The sequence below is a fragment of the Pteropus vampyrus genome, unplaced genomic scaffold, assembly GCF_000151845.1.
Source record: "Pteropus vampyrus isolate Shadow unplaced genomic scaffold, Pvam_2.0 Scaffold2, whole genome shotgun sequence".
In the NCBI taxonomy this organism is placed as follows: domain Eukaryota; kingdom Metazoa; phylum Chordata; class Mammalia; order Chiroptera; family Pteropodidae; genus Pteropus; species Pteropus vampyrus.
In genome coordinates this window covers 22845906-22863704 of record NW_011888783.1, presented here as the reverse complement: position 1 = coordinate 22863704, position 17799 = coordinate 22845906, and the positions used below count along the sequence as shown (strand labels likewise).

General features: G+C 32.3%; 1 protein-coding gene across 8 annotated transcripts in view; it reads right to left on the bottom strand.

Moving 5' to 3' along the window:
* The window catches only part of SCN3A (sodium voltage-gated channel alpha subunit 3), a 90325-nt gene extending 74247 nt beyond the window's left edge, over window positions 1-16078 (bottom strand). For 5 of the 8 annotated variants that reach the window (XM_011358327.1, XM_011358335.1, XM_011358343.1 and 2 more), the window contains exons 1-7: window positions 15815-16078; window positions 10509-10627; window positions 8953-9042; window positions 4942-5070; window positions 4194-4285; window positions 3102-3374; window positions 2832-2895 (exon numbers count right to left, since the gene is read on the bottom strand). In XM_011358327.1, the coding sequence (XP_011356629.1) occupies window positions 2832-2895; window positions 3102-3374; window positions 4194-4285; window positions 4942-5070; window positions 8953-9042; window positions 10509-10627; window positions 15815-16078 (1031 nt within the window). Of the gene's footprint in view, window positions 1-2831; window positions 2896-3101; window positions 3375-4193; window positions 4286-4376; window positions 4469-4941; window positions 5071-8952; window positions 9043-10508; window positions 10628-15814 lie in introns of all 8 variants that reach the window. The other 3 variants (XM_011358339.1, XM_023528589.1, XM_011358356.1) reach the window with 1 other exon arrangement.
* Window positions 16079-17799: the final 1721 nt, after the last annotated feature.

Below are 17799 nucleotides of genomic sequence, written 5' to 3'. Positions count from 1 at the left end.
TTTTTTCAATGACTTATAATTTTCTGAGAACAGGTCTTTTACCTTCTTGGTTAATTTGATTCCCAGGTATTTTATAGTTTTTGACACAATCGTAAATAGGATTGTTTACTTAATTTTTCTTTCTGAAAGTTCATCATTGATGCATAAAAATGCCGCTGACTTCTGAATATTTATTTTGTAACCTGCTACTTTACTGAATTCATTGATCAGTTCAAACAAATTTTTGGTGGAATCTTTAGGGTTCTCTCTATATAGTATCATGTCATCGGCAAATAACGAGAGTTTTACTTCTTCCTTTCCAATTCAGATGCCTTCCATTTCTCTTTCTTGTCTTATTGCTGTGGCTAAAACTTCCAATACAATGTTGAAGAGGAGTAGTGAAAGTGGGCATCCTTGTTTTGTTCCTGATCTTATGGAAAATGCTTTTAGCCTTTCCCCATTGAGTATGATGTTAGCTGTAGGTTTGTCATATATGGCCTTTATTATGTTCAGGTATGTTCCCTCTATTCCCACTTTGCTGAGAGGTTTTACCATAAATGGATGCTGGATTTTGTCAAATGTATTTTTTTGCATTTATTGATATGATCATATGATTTTTATCTTTCTATTTGGTAATGTAGTGTATCACATTAATTGATTTGTGGATATTGTACCAACCATGCATCCCAGGAATAAATCCAACTTGATCATAGTGTATGATATTTTTAATGTATTGCTCAATTCAGTTTGCTAATATTTTATTGAAGGTTTTTGCATCAATGTTCATAAGAGATATTGGCCTATAGTTTTCTTTTTTTGTAATGTCGGTTTTCTAATCAAGGTAATGGTGGCCTCAGAAAAGGGGCTATGGGGCTTTCCCTCTTCTTGAATTTTTTGGAATAATTTGAGAAGAATAGATAATAATTCTTCTTTGAATGTTTGGTAAAGTTTGCCTATGAAGCCATCTGGTCCAGGACTTTTGTTTTTTGGGGATATTTTTGATTACTGATTCTATTTCATTGGTGATAATTAGTCGGTTCAGATTTTCTTTTCTTCTTGACTCAGTCTTGGGAGATTGTATGTTTCTAGGAATGTGTCCATTTCTTCCAGATTGTCCAATTTGTTGGCATATAATTAGCAGAGCAGAAAATTTTAATTTTAATTTTAATAAAGTCCAACTTATATTTTTATTTTGTGGATTATGCTATTGTTGTTACTTTTAAAACTCATAACCAAATCCAACGTCACATAGGTTTTATGCTATGTTTTCTTAAAGAAGTTTTATAGTTTCATATTTTATATTTATTTCTATGATTGATTTTGGGTTATTTTGGGGGTAAGGTGTATATGTAAGATCTGTATCTAAGTTCATTTCTTTGCATATGGATCTCCAATTAGTCCATTGCCATTTATTGAAAACAACTCTCCTGTCTCCACTGAATTACATTTTCTTCTTAGTCAAAAATTAGTTGACTACATTTGTGTGTCTTTTTTTTTCTTGCTTTCTGTTTTGTTTTGTTGATCTACATATGCCTATTCTCTTCTTGTATCATACTGTCTTGATTACTGTAGCCTTATAAGAAGTCTTAAAATTGTGTAGATATCTTTAGAATTGTATTTGTCATTTAATAATAGAGAATATATAAATTTTACCATGTAAGTTACCTAACCCATTACAGGTACTCAATAAAGGGAAGTGATTATTATTATTTAATGGGGATAAAGTATGCAGTAACGAACCTTATCTAAAATTTTACTTAGTCTTTTAAATTAACTATAATAATAAAAAATAATTGGTAACAAGCTTATGATGGACCAGCTACTAGTCCAAGTGCTTTATGTGTATTAATTACCATAACAACCCTACGAGAGGTAATAGTTCTCTCTCCATTTTAGAAATAAGTAAATTCAAATACAGAGAGCTTAAGACACTTTTCCAAGGTGGAGTTAGGATTTGAACCCAGGTATATATGAACTCTAGAAACTATGCTCTTATTCACTATGCTCTCCTAACAAAAATTGGGCAGACTATCAGGGAAAAAAATTCTCCCCTAAGCTCCATCTCTATGACTGTATATATTTTCAATAACACTCTTAGATCTTTATGGCCAAACTAGTTTTCAATTTTCAAAATATGTTCTGTATAAGTTCTGTGGCCTAAGAGTACTTACTGTTGCTATTCTTTGACTTCTGAAAAACCTATCCTCTACCCTGGCTTCAAATTAATTTATAGTACTCTTGGGAAAATATGTTAAGTATTGAGAGACTAGCAGGATGACTGAGATATTACAGCATCTGTTATTATAGAATGTTACCACAAAGAACTGTTAAGTATATAGACTCAGACTCGAACACATGCCTGTGACATAAATCTGCCCATTTGCTTCTTTGCACACAGGGTTCATGCTATTTCAAGAATATTAAGTCTCTCAAAGCAGTTTCCCAACTGGACTTCTACCCTGAAGACCATGTTATATTCTAGATCTTTTCCAGCCATAGCACATCAACATATATCAACAACAAGCAAAATATGCCCATCTTGTGTTTCCTTCTCTGTATTTCTTAAGCAACTCTGATGAGTTTACAGAAAAGATAGACTATGGGCCTTCACACTTTGGAACAATAATACAAGTACATCTTAACTGAAACTTGGCATAGTAGGTATTCACCCAAAAAGATGATTTTAAGTCTGTGAATTTAGAACCTGTAGCAGTCTAGTAAGACAGAGAAGGTACTTCCTAGGTAGGCAGCATAACTCTTTATTATATACATATAATGAGACCCTTATATATTTTTTCTCATCTGCTATTTTTCCCATGGGTTTTATATCTTTAAAAAAATTTGTTCCTTACCCTGCATCTGAGCCATTGCCACAGAGTAAAGGGTCTTTTTGTCCATCCAAAACATAGAAGTGACCTGTTAATATAAAGAATAAACTGTTTCATTTCATATCAAGCTTATTGACATTAGGAATAATGAGAGTTTGACTATGTCATTTATTTCCAAAATGGACACCAATAAAGTGTATTTACAAGATGGCTTAACACCTACAGCCTCAACTACTTATAGTTGAAAACTCATTCAGCAACAGCTAAGATTAACAATGTAGCAATATTTCTTACTGTCATCTTCAATGTAATCCTTCCAGTTAAATGTGCTCATTGTTACATTAACAAATGTCCCATTTGAATCCATTGTGCCATTAAAAAAGGAAGTGGTGTTGCTTTCAAAAGCAGAATTGCTTGGAGGCCATTGCAAGCATTTATTCCGCAGGTTGCCCATGAACAGCTGCAGACCAATTAGAGCAAACACACTCAAACAGAACACAGTCAAGATCATGACGTCAGAAAGCTTTTTTACAGACTGGATCAGGGCTCCCACAATGGTCTTTAAACCTGAGGAGAGAAAATGATAGGTCAGCTGAAGAAGAGTGCCATAGCCACAATGTCTTCTTCATAGTCATATGTATTCTCTTTCCCGACAAACAGTTATTTGGCTGTTTAGACATCAAAGCTTTATGGACAGCCAGATGGTTTGAGAAATGGATGAAAAGCAGATTTTATTTATGAACAGTGTGATTTCTGGAATGAAAGTGTAAATATCTAGATAGGAAATTTTTTCATGTGTATGGTTTTACATGTTGCCACAAACATTCAAAGACAAACTTGCAATTATTTTTCGTTTCAGATTTTGTGGTTCATGAGGCTGTTTCCCTCCAACCCATTATTTATACTAGCTTACAAGTAGCAGTAATTTAGAGGAGAAAATAATTTTAAAGTGATAAAATCCTCATGCCATGTGCATGCTGTTCAATAATAATCTTTTCTCCTTTATAAAAAAAGATCCATTTTCAAAACAGATCTGAAGCAAGTGGTAAAATCCAAATCAGTTAGTAAAGCCATGGTAGCAAAGCTTTTTTAGGAATGTAAAAGAGAAAACTTTATATCATAAATGTAAAAAAAAAAATAGATGAAAAGAGCAAAGCTAGTATTTTTTATAGACTTCTCATGCAATTCTCTGTTAAACTCAAAGGCTGACTTGATAAATAAGAATGTAATTTCTAAAATTTTAAGAATCGAACTGCATTTCATTTGTCATTCTTGAAAGTGACAAACAAGGATAATAAACAACAAAGCTAATGTTATAAGTGTGATTTCAACCTCAGGATTATTACGAGTGTATTTAGTCAGCCTTAGTGTTTAACTAGCTCTCACCTGGAATGACTGAAATTGTTTTCAATGCTCGGAGAACTCTGAATGTTCTCAACGCTGAGACATTGCCCAGGTCCACAAACTCTGTCACATATCTGTAATAGGGAGTTTACACACAAACACAACAACACACAAGAAAAGTTGAAGATATAGGGGGCCTACCATCTTACACCAGTTTCTTCTTACCTGGAATTACAGAAATAGTTTTCAGAGCTCTCAAGACTCTGAAAGTTCGAAGAGCTGAAACATTGCCTAGGCTTACAAATTCTGTTACATACCTGTAGAATTAAATCAGAGTTACTGATAGTTTTGACAAAGTTTATACTAAATAAAGAATGAAAGCTGGGTTTGGCATATAAAGTCCCTTGAGTTTAACAAGTGGAATTGCTGTAGACCTCAGGGTACCATGTGCTAAAGGAATAAAATTTTGTTGCTTTATTTCAGTGTCATTTTCACTAATGTGAACAAGTTTGTTTGCAAAACTAATCGAAGTACAGTTGGCGATATTAAATTATAGTCAATGAATAACTTTATTCTGATGAAGTGGAAGACTATCTGACATGAAAGTAATTCCATTTATTACTCATTTACCAGATAAATTTACCTTGCAATATGTATTCTCATAATATATAGGGCATATAGTTAATTTGGCTAATAAGCAAACTCACATTTAAAATATGTCACAATAGCCTGATTTATGCTGCAGATATTTTCATTCCTTTGAGCTTAACATTTTTTCAAAAATACTCACGCCATCACAATGACACTGAAATCCAACCAATTCCATGGATCGCGAAGGAATGTAAAATCTTCTAAGCAAAATCCTCTTGCCAAGATTTTTATAAATGACTCAAAGGTATAGATTCCAGTGAACGTGTACCTAGGAAAAACATCGAAACAAATATGAAGAATTTTGTTTGAACTGTAAAAATAGATATTTTCAAAGGTAGCAAATCCTGTCCTTTGGTGGTTTATCAATTCACTAATATTGTGTTCCTTATTTTCTCTTATCTAAGAATCTACTATTAATTAATCTTACAAGTCCGAGTAAAAGGTTAAACCGAAGAGATGATATCTTCCCCAAAGAACATCTCATTTACTATTAAGGTTTTAGAATGATAGTTTCGTGTGTTTTACGGATAGCTACGCTTGACTCTCTTGAACACTGTCTGGTTGAAGTGTAATGCAAGCTATATTTGTAGTTTTCAAATTTCTAGTAGCCAAATAAGGTAAGAAGGAACAAGTGAACTTAATTTTCATATTATATTTTATTTAAACCAGTATATCTAAAATGTTATCATTTCAACAATTAAGACAAGCCAGATTTTAAATATCAATAGCCACATGTGCTGCTGTCTCCCTCATCAGACAGTACAGCTCTAGAGGAAACATATCTTGGATTCATTTATTTATAATAAAATACTTCATTCAATTTTTTTAATGATTAGAATTGTTTTTAGGGATATTTTACATGTCTAATTTAGAAAATACACGTCCCTTTTTTTCATCTTTAGAGTCAGGCATAGAGTTATAAAACTGCTTCTCACTCTCTTTATATATATATTTACCTATATACATATTTTCAAAAAAAAGTTTTCAATTTATTAGTATTTTATGTGTGTGTATACACAATTGCCAAAATTCAGGAATAAATAAAATTCCTGGGTCTAACTTAATACCACATACTATCTCTATGCAGTTGGGTCAAATCATTTAAACTTGTTCACATTCAAATTTTAGCCTCCAAAATGGTGAAAGACTTTTCCATTTGCTGTTCAATATAGTGTATTTCTAGCGCTCCCTTCTTTGAGTGTTGAAAATGTAAGTTATTTGTCTCTTCCAAAAACAGTCGTAGTACTTTTCAATATTGTGTTCTTTTAAAAAGTACAATTTAAGTTATTCTTCAGATTATTTTACTTGAGTCACAAAGATTTCATTTACTCATTCTAAAATTCATTATATTTTCCAGCCGACTAAAATTTTATATATGAAAAAAGTCGAGTATTATTTTTGCATTGTTTTCTGTAGAAAATTTTCTCCCAGAAGGAAGGAACAAAGAAATCAGATGTGAAAAAATCTTCACATCTAGTCTTCCTTAGAACAGTCCTCCCTTTTTTTTTTTTTAACCAACTCAGTTGATTACATAAAGAATATGTACAATTGCAATCTTTACTTATTATGAAGTAGCTGACTATTAGAAAGAGAGGTAATTTACAGTATCAAGCTTATGTTTACTTTTGTTTTAGTTTGGGTCTTTGTGTATTACACATAATCATCATGACATTTCTGTTTGGAGAAATAATTGGCCTTATAAAAGTCCAAAAGAGACATGTAGGTTCTATTTATCATACTAATGGTTAGTGCCCTATGGTTATACAATTCTAAGTAATCTACAGTTACTAAGAATAAGATTCAAATCCACACTTCTATTCCTTTTTTGGAAAAGTATGAAATTTTGTTGGGACATTTGGAGTACATGGTGAGAGTTGATAGCTACCCAGAGAGAGTTCTAGAGTTTAACATCTGAGACAGAGCATCTCACAGAACAGATGTTAGAAGTCTATTAGCAAACAAGATTGAACAGGCAAGTGAGAATCAAAGAAACCTTGATGTTTCTTGGCTCTACTCACTAGGCTCCTAATCATCCTGTTAATTCTGTCCATGTCACAGAATGTTTTTTTATCTGTAATTATGATATCTATACAAGTGCCTTATCTTACATAATATGACTCTCACTATACAATATGGTCCTCAGGTCATATCTGTATGTGCCACCTCTTTGAACAGGGACTGTTTCTGCTATCAGTGACTCATGTTTTCATGTCAGAACTGATCTTCCCTTTTCATTGGACTTTGTTTTTTTTGCGGGGGGCGGGTATTTTTTATTTGTTTGTTTGTTTTTGCTGTAACCACTGATTGCTTGTTTTCCTGATGCCTTGCTGTCAAGGGACTAGAGATAATCAATCAACCTGTGTATAGTTTTCCAAATGAAAAGTATAAGTCAAAACTTTTATAAGATTATGGCTATTTTCATAATGGATATAGTGAACATTAAATATGACTTTACGAAGAGAGACCTGAATATTCAAGTAATAATATTCAGATGTCCCCTTTACCTATCTTTTGATAATGATACAAATAAATGAAATGTATACATCTTTAAATGCTTCAATAATTTCTACTGAGAAAAGTATATACAGAATAGTTTTCTATAGGTTTGTCCATTTATGAACCTCCACATCATCGTAAGTGGTAACAGAATTTTGTTAAATGGCTTGCTTCAATATAAGAACTGGATTTTCTACTAAAATGATTTCTAGGGAGTATTTCCAAGCTACTGTAAAAAAACCTTTATTTGTTAAATCACTGGGCAATGATGGCTTAAGATGATGCATTAAATCTTTATAGAAATCAATAAAAATAGTTAGAAATAAAAGTGGCAGAATTTATCATAATTTATCTCCTATTGAACATTGCTTTTAAAAATATGACAATAAAAAGATCATGCTAATTTTTTTCCACTAAACCAAATACCTAATTATTGTATTATACTATACATAAATAGGCTATGTAACCTAAACACCTGTTTCACTATCATGTTTCTTCGTCATGAATAACTTCATATGCAATTGATAAATTAAGGACTAATGTTGATATAGTGCAGAAATTGTGTTAGTTAACATACAGTTTTCCCTGGCATATTGATGTTTTGAAACAATCAAGGGCCTTTATTCCCCACACTTAAATAGAACGTCCTTAGCAATAAAAAACCTTAATACTAAAGCGGAAAATTGACAGACGTGCCTTCTTTAGTGCAAGCAGGGGCTAGTTTAACATGCCCAAGAACTACTGTGCCTTTGTATTAAAATATTGAATCAAATGTTTTATTTTAATGACATAATACAAATGTCCCCAAAGGTCTCCATCTCAAGGGAGAAAGGATGATACCCAGGGTCTCAGATTTCCAAGGAGTTGCTGACTGCGATTTTAGGTACTAATGTCCATAGAGATTTAACTAGGCCAGTATCTTTTTGGGGGAGATTGTTATTGTTTTTATTAGTGTCCTAATTACAAAGTTTCATAAGTTTTGAGTGATTTTCTCTTTATTATGTTTTCCTCTTAAGCCCTCTTATTTTTTTTAGCAAAATTTTGCTGAGATGTTTTATTTCTTTTATGAAACATGTCTATGGTGTTTTAGCACACATGCTTTGTCTAAATAACCTATATATCTGAATATAATTAAACATCTAAGTAACTTAAATACCTAAATGTATTTTCCTAAATATAATAATATAACATATAACCAAAATGCCTAATATATATAATGCCTAATATATAATATATAACTAAACACTTAAATCTATTTTATCAGACTATAACAATAATAATAATATACTAGAATAAAATAATTTTATTCATCAAATTACTCAAATGTTTATTGTATTTTATCTAAAATACATAACTATGATTATTAACTTTTGTGCTAAATGATTGGTTTAGTTTACCAGGTAGTACATACTATTTATAACCTTTTGTAAGCAGATACTGTCTTGAATTTGTTGGGAAAAATACTTACCTCATAGAAGAAAAACTCCCCCAAAGAACTTCCCTTATCTTCTTTCATATTATGGAAATAACTTTTTCTTAAAAGTGTTTAGCCTGACTTCAAAAAGTGGAAACCATAAGTAAGACCATAACCATAAGGAGATTGCTAAAGAATTTGAGTGTGCATTTCTCATTGCAAGAAGTCATTTCTACTTACTCTACATTCTTTGTCCAGTCTGGAGGGTTACTCAAGGTCATAAATACACAGTTGGTCAAAATAGTGCACATGATAAGCATGCTGAATAAAGTAGATTAGTTAAGGAATAAATGCTAGTACATCATCATAGTCATTTAAAAATCACCATAACAAATTATCTGTGATATTAATTTTGTTTTAAAACAATGGCAAAAAATAATAAGAAACTTCAAAGCATGTCATATATTCTTGGTCCACTCTTTTTTTCATTTTACATCATTTTCTTGCAAAATTGAATTTAACAGAAAAGGATTTCTATTTGAAGCAAGTGGGAATTTTGCATTCCAATCAGTTGCATGAAATTGCACTGCAAGAGGAAATGACCCTTAAGTTTACAGTATAATACATGTATAAAAGTTGTAGTTCAGATATAATTTAAAATACCTACTGACTGACAATATGTTAATGAACACAAAATAAAAAGCCTAAGAGTGGATAGCTAGGTATATTCAAGGATTACATTGATTAAGAATCTACTGTAATGAGTTACTCTAGTACTCTTATAGTGACTAAACCAATAAACACTATTTTGAAAACTTCTTGAGAATTACTGTAACAATTTCTCTAAGGATTCCAATCTAGACTTCATTCTAAGGAAGCTTATGATTATTTTGAGGTAAATCTTTTATTTTAAAATAGAAGTACTTTCTAATACCAAACCACAGAATGAAAGAATTCAAATGTACTTCAAAAGGTTATCAGTTCTATTTGCCCTTGTTCTAGGGTTACCAGTCTTTGGTTTCTTTTTTCGTTTCTATATAAGCCTATTTTGAATCTGCCTATATAAAACGTCCACTCTTGAACACTACCTCAGATCACCTTACTATTTTATTATTACTTATGAGAATTTTCTTGAAATCCATACCTATTCTATCCTTTTCCATGTACTTTTTTGTAACTAGTTTTAAGTTAAATGGTTTTTTAAATATATATTATCGATCAGATATATAGGCACATAGTAGTTAAATAAATATTTACTGAAGGCAGAAAGAAGGAAGGTATGAAGGAAAGAAAGGAAACAAGGAAGGAAGGAAGGAAGGAAGGAAAGAAAGAAGGGCAGACAGAAAGATGGACTCAGGTGCTGAAGATACAGAACCAATTAAGGCAAACAAGTTTGAACATTTAGTAATATAGATAATGATACTAACCACCGTAGACTATGTTTCTTTAGCAATGATTATATATGATCTAATTGAAGCTAATAAAAGTGTAAAGGAGCTTTGCTGTTGTTCTTACTGTATGACGTTTTTCATTTATACATTCACTATCTTATTTGCCTTTTTACTTCTAGAATAATTCTGTAATACAATAGTCATTTTATAATATAGCATATAAATAGAATAGTCATTCTATAATAATTTTGTTATAAGTAGCAGAAAATCAGTGAGAACAACAGATTAAACAACATTACCATTAATCTCAAAGAAATTTTATATATTTTTTTAAAGAAAAAATTACATTTTGTATAAAGTCAGCCACTAGAAGCAACATTTAGATAATTCACATGAAAAGGATATGAATGTACCAAAATCTTAATAGCAATTTTTCTAACAGGGTTTAGTGGAGTTAAAATATACAAGGCAGAGGTGGCACTGAATCGGAAAATTGCCTTCCCTTTATTCAATACTATAAAAGTCTGAAAAGAAAATGTGAGAAAAAAATTACTAGGTTAGACATGTGGCTTATTTGAAGAGCATACACACATGAAAAACTTTTTACCTGATTTTTTATTCAAACTTGTTTATTTAAACCAGTTGGTATGTCATAACCATAAACATTAGATGTTTGTCCCTTAAATTAACGTATAGCTACAAATAAAAAAATGACTACTATCTAATCTAAGTTTCTAACTTTCTAATTCAAATTAATATCCTATACAAAATTTTACCAAGTTGTAAGGTAACTTTACAGATTCCAATTCTATTTAAAGCTTACCATCTATATCCAGCTTTGGTAACTTTTCCATTTATTCTGTACATGTTACTATTAAAATAATTTTTAAAAAATATTTTAATTATATCAAATCTTTTAACACCAACATTTATGAAGGCTACTTATTTTCTCTATGGTAGTTGTCCTACTTTAAAATGTTCAAAAAGGCTGAATAACCTGGTTATGCTGATTGTATGGGTCTGCTGGTAACACTGAGAAGGGACAGCTGCATTGAAAATTAAGCATCATTTCAAATACATCATTTCAAAGGGCATTCCATAGCTAAAATCCTATGACTCGAAACCTATAATCATCAATTTAGCATTTAAACTATGCTACCCAGTGATTACCTACCATGTCTCTCTAGGATAATCTTTTATTTTTTCCCCACCAAGGCATCTCTGTTCCAGCCAATTCAACTCACTTTTCAGTCCCATTCAGCTCTCAACTTGTCAACTTCTCCCTCAGATCGAACATGAATGTCATAGAATCCCAGAGGAAGGAGGAACTGAAGAGGTCATCTCTGCAAATTCCCTCCCATTTCAGGTCCCTCCCATTTCATGACAGATTTGACAGTAAGGTCCTGCTTTCAATGACCCACTGTTATATCAAAGCTTATTATTCCTAGCTGCATATTAGACTCTCCTGGGGAGGTTTTAAAATTGCCAATATTCCAGAGGACGGGCATAGATATAGTTATGTTTAAAATTTCCCCAGGTAATTCTAATACTCAGGGTTGAAAATCTCTACTCTCTGGGAATGTCCTCAGCTATCAAAATCACCTCCTCCGTTATGTCTTTTCAGATAAATCACACTGCCTTCTGATCACTCCCTCATTGTTTTCATTGACCAGTTGTCGTGGTATATTAATTTGCACACATTGGCATGTTGCTTGTAATTAGAGTCAAGTAGCAATTTACATGTAGGGTTCATTCTACTGAGGACTAGGTTGAAAATTGTTATAAACCATTGAGCATAAAGAAATACAATGTACTTTTTCTCCATTTTTCCACAGTATTTAATAGTGTGATTTTCAAATAAATACTTGTTTTAAACATTAAATGTGAGTTTATCTTTAACATGCCATTTACCTTTAAAACGTCTATATATCCATTTAATTAATATGTGTTTACCTTTTAACTAAGGGCTATATCCCATATATTGATGTTCACTGACAATCTGCTCTGTTTGAATAGGTAGTCAAAATTCTGTTTATATTGTGACTATAAAGGGTAGAGAAAACAATTTCTCTGTACATTGCCCTTTTGTATTCAAGACCATGGAGCCAACTATTACCTAACCAACCATTTTCCATGAACTACAGTCTATAAATTTGAACAATTCTATGAAGAGGGTAACTAAATTGTTCTTTACTAGTACTGAGATTATCTACAAGGGAGAATAGACATTGAGAAGACTGCCCTTGAAGCACAAATGCATTAAAGGATTTTCTTGAATTCACAGATTAGCTCATTTAATATTATAGTTTAATAATCTAGATCCATTTAGGCATTCCGTGATAGCAGTAACATGTGAGTTCACCATAACTTATGGTGTATTTATTTATGCTTTTTTGAAACAATTTCCATGAAAAAGCAATTGCCACTTGTAACATTAGAAGATTTTATTTTGAAAAATCTCCAAGAATAAAGTGAACAGAAATGAACTGTCCTTCTCAACATGGAATTCTCTGCTCTTCCTACAAGATTAGCCTATAGGGTATTAATGGGGTTTAAAAATGACATGTCAAGGAGATCTTCATTGAATTTACAGGTTCTGGAATGGAACAGGCCTTAAGAACAAAATGACAGTTTATTTCTGGAGAGCAACACCTGACACAAAGAAAACCTTGGGTTCTGAGAAGTGAGGAATAAAATACTAATGTTCTATATCGTGAAAGAATAATAGGAAAGACATTTGACATTTTATGCTTTGATATATTGAGAGGTGCACCTAAACTGAAAATACTTGAGAGAATGACAGATAATTGGAGGGATAAATAGTGTCAACTCCAAAATCTAGTCTTCAAGTAATAATAAATAATGACGTGACTTAAAAAAAAAAGAGCACTACACATTGTTACTAAGGAGATGAATGTTAGAGCTAGAAGTATGTTAAACTGGTTATTGTCCACTTTGAGTGCTGCTTGTTTCTTTTTCCCAGGTAAATGCACACATAGGTTTACTAAAATTTTTACTATTTGAGGCAAGAACAGCTTTACATCTCTGAGTAGTACAACGTCAACCAGAATTCCAAAATTATACAGTCAATTTTAACATTTTATTTTATTATATTCATAAACACCATATATAGTTTTGCTTAGTGGTTAAGAGCTCTGGGTCTGGAGCCTGACTGCTTGGGTTCAAATTCTGAGTCTACTATTTATGAAGTGTGATCTTGGGAAAGTTACTTAACCTTTCTGGGCTTCACTTCCCGATCTGTAAAATGAAGCTAATATAGTACCTGGCTTACTGGTTCTTTGAATATTAAATGAGTTTTATTTGAGTTATACTCAACAGTGTCTGACAAAGTATGTTCACAACAAACGTTAGCTATTGTTATTGTCACCATTCTTAAAATATTATCTGGTCAACTTAAATGCGATTAAAATACTACGATGTTGCTTATCTGATTAAATTAGGTATGTAAATGTATTTTAGGCAGCAAACAGTTACATAATACTTTACAGTTTTAAAATGCCTTTCATTTGCATTATTTTATAATTAATTCATTCCAGAACTTCTCCATCAGCTTCTTACATTCACTTTTACTATCCTAAGAATCAAAAACTACCTTTTTCTTCAATAGCACCTCAATCTTCATCTTTATAGACATTTCATAAAGGAAAGCCGTGCAGCCAACAGTAATTAGTAAATAGTCTAGATATCTCTCAAGATGTGTTACAGCCACTATTAAATAAATCAAGGTCCAAGGCTGGTTCTCAGACAGGGAAGCAATAACAACTGACTTCGTTAGCACACAGAGAACAATTCTGTTTCCAAGCGGCATATTTACATTAACCAAGTTTGAAAGCCTGACATAAAATCACAATGCCAATCTATTTATTTATAAAGAAATACATTACTGTCACATGGACTGAAATAATTGCAATGGCATAACCAGCACAATCATTCCTTTTAAGCAGATTTATGGGAAGACAAATTATAATAAGAAGGTTCTTTGTTGAAGTTAGGGTCTAACAAGCCGACTTAAAGCAAATGATTCTGAATATTTAACATCTCTGTTACGTAGCCCAATGTAGTCCTCTTACTTAATTCTCTTAAGGACATTTCCTTTCTTTAAGTAGCAGATACGTTTAATCATATGAGAGTAACTGGTACCCCTGTCTCTTGAAGGTATCTTTGCAAATATATACTTTGAATTAATAGTTTTCAGAGGAGAATCATTTGCTAGTTCATTGGAGGATGCCTTACTGTTGTCATCATGTGCAATAATACAGTAACTAAATATCAAAATTTTCTTTATCAATTCAGTAAAGTGCTGAAATAAATTATTTTTAGAAATATATGAGTATATACTAAATACCGCTTTTTATGGAACTAGTTTAAAAGGAAAAAGAAAGGACCTATTTAATTTTGTTTTATAGCTTTAAGTAAAGCATTTTAAAGCTTGCTACTCAAAATGTAGTCCCTGTGCTAGCTGCAGGAATCTCACTCAGAGGCTTGTTAGAAATGCAGGATCTCTGGGCACACTTCAGATCTATGGAATCAGAATCTGTATTTTAACAAGATCCTCAGGTGATAAGTATCTACATGCAAGTATGAGAAGCACTCCTTTAGAGTAATAGGGATAGTTCCATGTCTGAATGGTTGATTGGCAGTTTCTGTAGCCATCACTTATCTTATAAAGTTAAATTATATACTTTTTAAACAATGCAGTTTCATTAGCTATTCCTTTTAGAAGGACTGACTTTGACTAATAAAGGTGTTCAATATCCTCTTTAATTTATAATCCATCAACTCATGATGATATTAATTTATCTTTATTTCTACATAGACCCGTTTTTATGTTTGTAAATGTGAAATCTAGATTGTGGTTACAAGATACCAAAATACACAATTAGAAAGTGTGGAGTCTGTTATCCATTAAAAAATAATATCCTATAAAATACTACAAAGGTCATTTACCTTTAAAAGAAAACTGCTTAATTCCGACAAAATTATGTGGTTATTCTAGCATTAGGAAACCACAGTGATTATCATTGATTTAAATTATACATATATGGATGGAGAAAACGTGAGGGTTTTTTTTCTTTTTGATTTTCTGTTCCTGACATTTTTTTGGTTACGGTGATGTTTTAACAATCTGTAGATGTTCCAGAATCTAGTCTGTCACAAATTAAGTAAGGTTAGAGAATCTCTAAATCATATTCCAGGTAGACAAAAAAAATGTATGTCTGGGTGAACATGCTTCTCAATGTGATATTTCTCTATAGGGGGATGCTAAGTACAAGATTATTACTCTTTAGAATACAACTCTATTGTGAAGAAACCCAACCCAAATAAGAACTAAAAAATAAGAAGTACGCCTTCCCATAATTCTTCTTTTACTTGGCTATTATTCTTTTGTCTACCATGTGCTTAATTATGTCAGCAATAACGGATATTTTGCTTTGTTGGTGTCAATTTTAATTTTGACTATCTCAGTTACTGTGAAATTGTAGAAATAGTTTATCTCTTCATATCTCTTCACTATAGCCAAATCTTGACTTCATTTCTTATAAATGTTTCTGCTTATTATAGCGTAAAATCTTTTAACTATAGAAAAATTATGACACAGTATGTATATGAACCTGAGAAAAGTCTATTAAAGATAAGTGGTTAATTTGGAAGTATAACTGAACTTTCAGAAGTATAAAATCAACACTCACTTTCTTACTGATGTAGTACGGGTCCAGGTCCTCCAGGGGCTCTGACACCATCTCTGGAGGAATGTCTCCATAAATAAATGGAAGGTTTTTTCCAGCTTCCAAGTCGCTATTTGGCTTTGGTTTGTTCTCATCATCATTGTCTTGTTCTCTCTTGGGCTTTTTGGCTTTCTCTTCTGCAGCACGTTTTTCGATAGCAGCAAGAGATTCTCTAGTAAAAAGGCGGAAGCTTTCGGGTCCCGGGGGTACCAGCAGTGCCTGTGCCATCTTTTCATCCTGCACATTTAATTACGTTTAGCTTCTTGCATAAGAATTGCCTACAAAAAAAAAAAAATGCATGAGAGTTAGGAAAGCAAATGAATGAGAGGAATTAAGAAAATCAACCGAGCTGTTATTTAACGTTTCTTCTAGTAATTTTTTTAAGTATTCACATTTAAGTAGTGCTTTTAGTGCTGCACTACAAATTTTAACTTGGAAACAATCCAATTTTCAATCCAATTTTCAATAAGCCAACTTTATCAAATCTATCAAAAGTCTGTTCTGAGACCTTTGAGCCAAATATATTATAGGAAATTTTTGGTAAAAAAGAATAATGCCAGTAATGTTTGTCGATAAAATACTAAAGGGCCCATTATTTCTTTCTCCCCTCTTGTATCATATCTTACAAACTCTCCAAATAAAAAAATACTGGAAACAGTGCAATCGTATATCCCTGACTTAAAATCTCGGGATAGGGAAGAAGTTTTACATAGCCAAGTGCTGTTCTGGTTATTGGCATCATTGAACACTGATTCTTCAGACAAGGTCTGACCGTCAGCAGCAATGGAGAAGTCAAAACTCTGTTTCCTTTTAGCTTTTCCTTTTGGATCCTCTGAGGCATCTTCTGAGGCAGTGCAAAATATATTTACTTCCTTTTCTAGTCTGCTGCTCTTAAACAATTCCAAGACAGTTTTTATATTCTTCCTGAATCTTTCATTTGGTAAGTGGTTAAAAGCATGGACTGTGGAGCTAGACCCCTTCTGTTCTGAACCCTGGCTCTGCCACTTATGAGCTAGGTGACTCTGCAAAATGTAACCCCTTAGTGCTTCAGTCTTCATCTATAAAATGGGATAATATGAGAACTGACCTGCTAGGTTATTGTAAGGAATAAGTGAATTAATTTGCATTGTCTAGAATAGTTTTTGGAATTAGTAAACCATGTCAATGTCAACTATCATAATCTAATTATCTTCGGTTCTTCCAGCCATTTCTTCTGTTGCGGTTTTAAGTATCCCCACAATTTAAGCCATCCTCCTCGAAATAAGGTCTTGATTTGGTGGAAGCACGACTGACCATGGAGCTTCAGTAGTGAGCTGGGAAGTGCAGAGTATAGGGGACACATTTACACATTCCTACCACCTGGGTGGGAGAGGAAAGGAGAGAGGCAGACATGTGAAGCAGCCCTGTACAATTTCCCAGGGAAGGAAAAAAATTCCATCTACTGGAAATGTGACAGAACTGTCAAAAATGCAGGAAATCAGCTACATAAATTTTGAAACATAAGTTAACAGTTAGTTTATTTTGCATTGTGCCAAAAATCACATTTAAAAAATCATGATAGAAAATAGAAATAATAATAACAAAATACGAGTACATCAGTCATCTTGTAGAACAATCTAAAACCACAGCATCAAAGTAATCATCAAAGTCATCTGTGACATTTCCCTATCCCCAACCAGCCACCCTATCTCTGCCCCCGCACTTATTCTAGTCTCCATAGTAGTTTATCCCTAAATGGCTTCCTAACTCTGAGCAATTTGTTGCATGTATGTACTGAGCTTACAGACAATAAGAAACTCTAGATCGTATAGTAACATAAGAAAAATTATATAGGTCACTATATGATTTTTGAGTATATATCTAAATACTAGTTCCCTGGTCTGCTCCGATGACAAAAAAAGATTTTAGTAGCTGTGTCTTTATTGAATTTGTATTTATAATATAACATT